This window comes from Volvox carteri, assembly GCF_000143455.1.
Source record: "Volvox carteri f. nagariensis unplaced genomic scaffold VOLCAscaffold_33, whole genome shotgun sequence".
Taxonomy (NCBI): Eukaryota; Viridiplantae; Chlorophyta; class Chlorophyceae; order Chlamydomonadales; family Volvocaceae; genus Volvox; species Volvox carteri.
In genome coordinates, this window is record NW_003307576.1 from 50758 (window position 1) to 59579 (window position 8822).

General features: G+C 56.6%; 1 protein-coding gene across 1 annotated transcript in view; it reads right to left on the reverse strand.

The window, feature by feature from the left end:
- Positions 1–1234: 1234 nt before the first annotated feature.
- glgb1 (1,4-alpha-glucan branching enzyme II) overlaps positions 1235–8822 on the reverse strand; it is a gene marked incomplete at its 5' end in the record, with an annotated part of 9983 nt that continues 2395 nt past the window's right edge. Inside the window, 12 exons of the mRNA XM_002952957.1 lie at positions 1235–2525; positions 2916–3074; positions 3605–3735; positions 4690–4795; positions 5590–5658; positions 5837–6008; positions 6529–6644; positions 6975–7079; positions 7498–7548; positions 7819–7891; positions 8027–8120; positions 8493–8625. Coding sequence (XP_002953003.1) covers positions 2400–2525; positions 2916–3074; positions 3605–3735; positions 4690–4795; positions 5590–5658; positions 5837–6008; positions 6529–6644; positions 6975–7079; positions 7498–7548; positions 7819–7891; positions 8027–8120; positions 8493–8625 — 1335 coding nt within the window. The 3' untranslated portion in view covers positions 1235–2399. The remainder of the gene's footprint in view (positions 2526–2915; positions 3075–3604; positions 3736–4689; positions 4796–5589; positions 5659–5836; positions 6009–6528; positions 6645–6974; positions 7080–7497; positions 7549–7818; positions 7892–8026; positions 8121–8492; positions 8626–8822) is intronic.

The window sequence follows — 8822 nt, forward strand, 5'->3', positions numbered from 1 at the left end:
CCACAACGATGATGATGCCGCCGGACCGCTTCATCCTATAGTGGTACATGCTGGCCGCTCAAGGACGACATTGAGTGCAACGATCACTGCAGCACATTCTTCGTGTTCGACGCTGCGCTCACCACCTGGCGCCATTGCCTCAAGGAGGACCTGCGCATGATTGTGTCGCACGCTGGTGGCCGGCAATGACACGGCACAGTGCACGATCACGTACCTGCACGGGATCGTGGGGGTGTGGGACATCATCCATGTGGCCGCGCGGCTGTTCATCCAGTGACAGCAGTCCAGCAGGGCCGCAGCGACCAGCTAGGCAGCCTCTCCATAAGTGTGGCATAGTATGACATGGCCGGATGTGTGTTGTTGTATCACGTCTTTTTTCAGAAAAGAACCGATGGCAGATCCCCTGATGTCCAGGATACTACAATGTGCCAGGGTGCCTGTCAAGCGGATGATCTGCATCTGACACAGCCACGTCGCCTGTCACCATTCCGATCGGACCCATGCACACCAGGATTGGGCAGCGGTTGCCAAGCGGTCGCCGACTTGATGATACCATGACGTATCCTGGCCCCGAAAAGTACGCTACAGGCCTGTATCTGCGCAACGCCTTTTCACACCCTGTTTTCGCTCAAATTCACTTCCAGCCTTGCCATTCGTCTTGATGACCATTCTAACCTTGTCATACGCCCGCATCAGTGACCGCAGCATGGACCCTTCAACCCCTCTCCCTTGCAAACGGAGCCACATTATCTCCCGCGGCACCTTGTCAAACGCCTTCTCGAAGTCCATTTGCACAATGATTAACGGCCGCTGCCCCGGGGTGCTGCTTGTCAGCAAGGTACTGCTTGGCACTGGTGTGGTATCGAATCCTCCTCTGAAACCCGCTTGGCCTCTGTGCCTAAGTGAGAGCGTCTTCCCTGTGCCAACGAGCCTATCCAGGAGGACCAGCGCGTGACATTTCAGCATGGCGCCCCCTACTAGTAGTACTGCTATGCCCCGGTAGTTACTCGGCATGCTGGGGCCCCCCTTCTTGTAAATTGGGGTGAGATCGGTAGTTGTAAACTGCCGTGGGAAGGAGTTCCCAGTCGCAATGATGCGTTCCAGAAGCACTTGCAGCACTGGAACAAGCTGGTTCACTTCCCGCCGTCGCCTGCACCTACCATTACTCGACGCGGAGCCTTCCTCTTCTCGAGGCAAACGCGCATAACGGTAACACTCCGACGGAGATACTTCTAAGCCTGGTGCCTTACTGTTGGGCATCGATCAATAGCACCAGTGTGAGGGGGGGTTCTAGGATTTCTGCTGCCTTTGCAGTCCTGCCCAAAACCGAGTGGGATGACCGCCATTCCTGCCCTCTTAGGTATCGCCCAAAGTTAATGAAGTTCAAAAGCCGATTCGCCCCCTCGGGGCCTGTCTCTCCCATACCTGTGTTTAATAGCACAGCAAAGTGATCCCTGAAGACCTTCGTATAATCTATCTCACATCGCTCCCTCAACTTCCCTCCTAAAGCCCGCCACAAAGCTCGTTGGTCATGCCGACATTTGACCACAAAATCTCTCATCCTGTCCTCCCCATATGCCGCCTTTGCATATCTTTTTGCCCGGTTGTAATCCGTCCGCGCGTGGCAGAAAGCCTCCCATTCCAGACCCGATTTACTACTCATACATGCGCTGCCGCGTTTGCCGCGTTTGCTGACCAAACAGTATCCCCTCCTGACGTCATGCCGGTAGGACGGTGAGAAACGAGGGCCCTCACCGTGACTTTGTACAGGGCACCTCCAATGTGTTCGACAGCTTGTGTGGTTTTGCAAACTCCACCCTGCAGATCCTGGGCCACTTGGCTTAAGGCATTCATGGTCGGGGAACCCCCCACAAAATATTATGTGTAATCCTGGTAACGAGCAATATCAAACTTCACCCGGGCTTTCCGGCCTTTACCGTCCCTACACCTGCCTTCGTCATCCACTGTAACATTTAGAACAAGCGTCAAAGGTCGGTGGTCGGTGGGCTCCCATCCATCCAACTCGATTAGATTTCCCACCCTCAGAAAGGTGGCGAACTGCTGAAGCACACGCGGAGTCGCTATGAACAAATCGATCATACTATCGCCTGCCTCCCCTTGGGCCTCCCGCTCAGGTTCCGCACCCACCACCAGCATCCAATAGAATCCGGATCGACGGCGGCCCAACTCCATTCCTGGTCGGCTCGCAGGTTAACTTTATCCCAGGTCACCACCGTCCATCAACTAGTGGCACTTTGCCTTCCACCATCGGAAGGATTTTCGACCCTGACAGGTCTCGATCCCGGGATTTCCCAGGGGCAGTGGTCCGTGCCTTACCAGTAGTGCCTAAACTAAGCATACATATATACATGCACACTGCTTAGCATCACTGATGCCAATTACAGGGTGTGCTGAAACACCAGAGTGCACTGATCTGGCAGGTTGATCCAAATCTTTCCGTCATACATGGCCCGTGGCTCATTATTAGCACGCCCTGACTCCACATTACCTCCAAACTCGGTTGCCTGTGTTCAGGGGATTGCATGCCATGCCATTACATGACAGAGTGAGCAATGAGCATGGTACAATAAGCATCAAATCACAAGATATCACAAGGAATCACAAGAATGGTGAATGCATGCGATCGCGCGCCATGATTGTTGCATCAGGTCACACATAAAACAAAGGTTCCCCTCTTGTCCTCTTCCCCCTCACAGGGGCCCAGAGTACAGCACTGATCCAGCTTACCTAACCGAAACAACGTACGATCATATCATCTGCTATCTGGCACATATTAAGCTGCATGTGCAGGCCCCAAACCCTCATCTCACCTGGTACATGAACACACTTGCACTCTCAACAATTCATCCACAACCCCCATTCACTTACCCCAGCCCTCTCCATCCCGTCCCCACCTGCGAGCAAAACACTTCCTCCAGCTGCCCCGCCGCCTGTCCCACCCACACTCCGTAGTCTCCCCCCAACCAGCTCTTCCTCCCGGCATTAATAACCGCCACCAGCCGGGTCTCCCCCTCAATCACCCGCTCGAAGGCAACTACCCCGTTGGCCCGGTCCTTCCAGAAGCAGGGGGGCACGGGAGGGGGAAGAATGAAAGACCACCAGCACAGGTGGAGGGTGAGGTCGAGAAAGGGTGTCAGTTGTTGGTTCGATAATGAAGACGTTCATACAGCTTACATCAGACGTGCGGCCAACACAAGGACAAAGGCGGGGGCCATATTGCGGCTCCACTTGGCCTTCAACCAATTACTGGTGGAGGGGAGAGAGGGACACACCACCGCCTCAATCATGAGAAGCCCACCTGCCGTGCGCCCTCCCCTTGCGTCTTTTTCCCTTTCCATCAGTCCACTACAACACACAACACACACAAGCAGCAGATGATCTTTCCTTCCCTCCTACCACACACATGCACCACATAGATGTCGTACATTGGTCTCGGTCCTTTAGCATCTAGGGCTGACTCCCCACAGGCCTCAGATCACATGTCTACCTAAGGGCTCGTCTCCTGCTTGGAGGCCCAGATGGTTCAGCCCCACCGACAGCAGCTGCAGCAGCTGCAGTGGCCGCAGCCTCGAGCAACTCTCACCTCATGCAGTATGTTGGCCCAGCCCCTCCTCAGAGCGGGGAAGCGGTTTCGGAGTTCGTTGGCCCCGGCCACCAGAGCCTTGCTGTGAGTCCCCACCTCATCTGTGCTGAGAGACCACTGCAGCCGGCGATCTGGTACGACATCCCACCAACCGGACTACCATGTGGGGTATCAAAGGCAACACGTGGGGAAGGAGGCGGGAAGTGAGGGGGAGGGGAGGGGGTGGGACGATTCATTCACACGAGGGTGGGGTTAAGGTTGGGGAGCCCGGTGAGAGGAGCTGGGAAATGGAGAAGGCGCGACAACCAAACCTTGCATTGCTAAGGAGTAGTATTTTGGTTATCCCAGACGAGGGGCCCCCGGAGGAGGGGAGGTCCAGGAAAGCCGCATGATAGGGGGAGAGAGGGGGTTTCAGGATTTGGAAAACACACAGCGCACACCCCATCAGTGGGCCCTACCCCCCACCCCCCATACACATACACATTGGACAAGAGCTGGGTTGCCAAAGGACCTAGTGTTGGGGATGACCAAGGAGTACAAGAAACACAGTGCCGTACAGGACAGGCTGGACCATAGGGGGGTGAGCTATTACCTGGGCAAACTCGGTTCCTGTGGTCGATGATGTCGTAGATGATGGTGATGTAATGTAGCATGCCATGTCGCACACAGGTCAGTGGCCATTTTCAGTCCAGAATTCATAAGCAGGCAGCAGCAACAGCAGAGGAGAGCGGGAGGGAGAGAGGAGGACGTTACATGCAAATCAAATGTATGGGGCTGAAGGAGCTGCGGTCACTCGTCCACAGAAATACAACTTTTTACCAAATCGCTGAATCCCAATCTTCATGCGAAATACTCTTACCCCACCTAACCCCACTTCGCAGGCACTTTCCCTATCTCCTATTTAGCATCCTCTTCCCCTTCACACCACCACCTTCCCTGCACCCCATGATACTACTACCCACATGTCCCACTTGTAGGTATGTCGGCGCCTTTTCTTCCCAACCTGATCTTCAGCCCCCCTTCTTAAAATGGAAACCCCCCGACCCCCGTGGACCACGTCCACACAGACCTAACCCCCCACTAACCCATAAACATCATGGGCAGCCCCGCCGCCGCCACGTTAGCCGTGTACCACAACCGGGATGAGGCTCGAGCGCTCCAGTCGCCCCGGCCCCCCCCATACTGGTCCACCTGGGTACGGTGGCAGAGCAACCAGGGGCGTGGGGGAAGGGGGAGAGTAAGGAGGGGGAGAAACAAAATGCAGACACAATATAAGCTGCTTCGAAGGTCACTTAGGGGGCAGCTTACATTTGGATGATTGTTTGCTGAGCTCTCGCAATTGTTCCTGAATGATCTTCGGGCCAAGTGTTTTAATGGATTTTGGAACAAGGTTGTTAATACACAGCCGGCCGGCTGGGCAAGGAACCCGCGGGTTCCTTGCCCATGCAGCTCTACACCAGGAAGTCCTCCTCCTGGTGTTGAGGGGGGAGCTCGCAGGTGGCTGGGTGGCCAAGCTGCTTCACGTTTCGGGGGAGCTTACATTTGGATGAGGGGGATGGACTACCTGCTGGGTTTACAAGCGATAATAGCACGGTAGGTTGGTGAGCTGGGAAACCCACCAATCTTTCCCAAGCTCCGCCACCACCCCACGTCGGAACCACGAGAAGCTGTCTGCAGTACCCCATGGTTCCCCCTTTCCCCTAACCCCTTACCCCTCAGAAGAAACGAGTTAAGCATTAAGATGGCTAGATACTTGTGCGCTGAAGGGGCTTGCGGTTTGAGAAAGCATCTGGGCCAAGCTGCTGGTCGCTGCATGCCAATATGTTTATTCTTGTCAATACGCATCAGTTGCCAATGCGTTTTCTTCTATGTCGCTGGCCGTTAAGGGGCAAATAGAGTTTATGTCACCACCCCTAGGTCCGCCCCTGGACCTCACTCAGCCCGGCACCCATGAACACAACTCCTCCCCACAGACATACTCTCACCGCGTATCTGTGTTGACCTCCAATCATCTCGTAGTCCTTGTACCAGGCACCACCATTGCGACACCCCACCTGCGGGGGACACCAGGGGGGGGGGGGGCAGATAGCCCAGGGAGAGGTGTTGGAAGGGATCAATACACAGCTCCCTAGAGCCACCAGGGACTTACAACATACATACTTACATACATGTACACCTACAAACGTACATGTGTACCTACCTACAAATATACCTCCCCATACACACACATACCTGGTCATGTGACCCCAGCAGGTACTTGATGCACTGGGTGGGCGAGGTGAAGCCCGGGTGCAGCGCCATGACGGTCCGCAGTCGGGGCAGGTCCCAGCCGGCCGCCCAGTCCCCGCCCCCGTGGTGGCCCCGACCCAGAGCCCGGTGCTGCTGGATGATGTCGAAGTAGCCGCTGACCATATGTGGGAAGGGGATGTGGCGGGTGGCAGGTGGGGGGGGTTAGGAGGGTAAGGGGGGCTAGGGAGGAAAGGAGTTCACGGACAAGCGGAGCGCAGTGCGGGGAGGCTTAGGTGGGGATTGGGGTGGTCACAATGGCAGCGAGCCACAGGAGACAACAGCAGCAGCAGTAGTAACAGTAGCAGTGAAGCAGCAACAGAGCAACACATCCAAATGGAGGTGGTTGGGACCTCTTTCTCTACTCACTTGCTCTTTCGCCGCCTTTACACCTACCTCTACAATATTATGGGTGGTTCTCCTGCTCTCTTTCCGCACTCAATTTTAGTCTTGGCGGCTAGGTAGGTAGTTTTCCGCTATCGTCATCACTCTACATCATCCCGAGGACTTCTTCTTCGCAACCAGTCGGCGACTGGTTAGTTATGCCTTCTTTACTTCTTGCGCATCAGTCTTTCCGTGGCGTCACCTTCACCCGCTCGTGGTTCGTCTTCCCCCTCCAACCCCAACCCCAAGCCCACCTGTGTACCCACACGCTGTCGAACCCCAGCTCGTGCACACTCTGCGGGTTCTCCGGTGTCACCTCGGCGGTCAGGATGCGACCCGGGAACCGCTGTCTGAGGGACCAGGTCAGGTACTGGGGGTGAGGGTGAGGGTGAGGGGGCACAGGGGTGGGGGATTAGCAGCCATAGTAATACAAACTGCTGTCCGGCATTCACACCATCACTCAGCGATGCCACACAGGAACTATCCCTCCCCCTCCCTCGCTCTCATCTCCAACCACTTGTAAACACTCCCTAAACTCTAGCTGCACCCAACCGCCCTTACACACATACACACATACACTGGACTGTCTCAAGTGCTTTCACTCATGCACCCCCCTCACCATTTCCTCCTAGCGGCTTGGATATGGAAACCACGTCCCTCCACCCTACACATACACACACAGAGACACACAGAGACACACCTGTATGGCCTCCCGGGGCAGGTCGTTGGCAGAGTCGAACCTCAATCCGTCACATCGGAAGTCGCAAAGCCACGTGGCACAGGCCGCCTCAGCCATTGCCAAGACCTGATGAGCGCAGCCCCACCGCCAGCAGCAGAAGGGGTAGGGCGGTAAGCATGACAGGGTGCCGGTGGGTCAGGGGGCTGGTCAGTGGTGGAGGAGGAGGGAGGGGGGGAAACCATCTATTTGGGGCGGGGTTGGGGAGAAGGCGACATGTGAGCGGCGGGCCTGCAGGGCTGTGTCGCACCCCCCCCCATGTCCAACTACGTAACACCCGCCACTTGGAAGACGACCGTCCCCACCCCAACCGCATTAACCGCATTAACCGTGACAGTCTGAGGGATGCTTGCCAGGGCCAAACCCACATAGCACTCTTAGAAAGCCGTACAGTCCTAAACCGCCCTAACACACAGCCCCTCACCCCCAACCCCGTCTCCTTCTCCTCTCCGCTTTGGTACGGCATCTCCTCTCCCCCCCCCCGCACCTCTCGCTTCCAGAATGCAAAGCCGCGGCCCCACTGCGTGTCATGACCCCCCTGCCAAGAGGAGGGATGGGTAAATAGGGGGGGGGTCGATGTCATGGGGCCTCAGTCCAGACGGACTGGGCTGGAAGACAGACTGGTAATACACCCAACCCTGGCAAAAACACACACACTCCCCCTCCCTCTTATCCATGCTCCTATACCCATCCCCGTTCCCGGGTACGTCTCCGGTCACCGCCCCACATCACATCACACACACCACATCACATCACCACGTTACAACTACACCCCTTCCGCCCCCCGGTGGCCCTCCCCCCCCCGCACCTCGTGGTAGATACCACCATTCCAATCGGGACCCCAACCGTCGTACTCCCACAGGGAGTTGCCGTCAACGGCCCTGCACGGCATATCGCGGGGGTGAGCGGGCGGTGCAGGGGGTGAGCGGGCGGGTGATGAGGGTTGCAGCAAAGGGGATGTCCTCATCCTCATATTCTAGGAGAAACTGCCGTACAGTACAGGCATACACACCCACCCGTGGTGCAGCACCACGTCGATGATGACGCCCAGGCCAAGGGAATGGGCCTTATCCACAAACCGCCGCAGATCGTCAGGGGTGCCGTACGCTCCTGCAAGACCAAACCAACAACCGCCAAACATCCGTACAACGGAAAAAACGGGGGCCGGGGAAGGGGAGGGAGTGGCACCCTTAAGCAGGTGGCTGGACGTCCAGAAATGCACAAAACAAACGAGGAGTAAGGAACTCATACATACATACACACATACGGACAACAGCCACATCTCAATAGTCAGATAGCAGGTCAGTCAATGACTTCGTCACCAACACGATTGCTCCAAGCCTTGACCGTTAACAAGGTTGAATGATTGCTTAAGCCCCTTCCCGTCCTCCCTCCCTTCTCTCTCACCCCTGTCAAAGTGTCGGTGTTCTACCCCCCCCCACCCCAACCCCACCCCCCCCCCCAACCCCAGCCCCCCCCCACCGTGCAAAGCCATGAGGAGCCGCGGGTTATAGCCCCAGGCGTCTGAGTGCTCCGAAATGGGCATCAGCTGTACGGCAGTGAAACCCAGGGAAGCCACGTGCTCCAACCTGGAGGTGGCTGCAGCCAGGGTGCCCTGGAGCGGTTAGGGGGGGGGAGCAGGGGGGTCTCCTCTCAAGCCACCAACCAGATATAGTCACCAGCCAAACACCCCTTGCCTAAACCCTAAGCCACGCAAGCATGTATGGTACAGCGGTCGGTCCGCAGTTCCCTCCCCCCCCTCGCCGCTGTTACATCAGGAGGGGGCCCCTACCACTGTAATGTTCGCTCTGT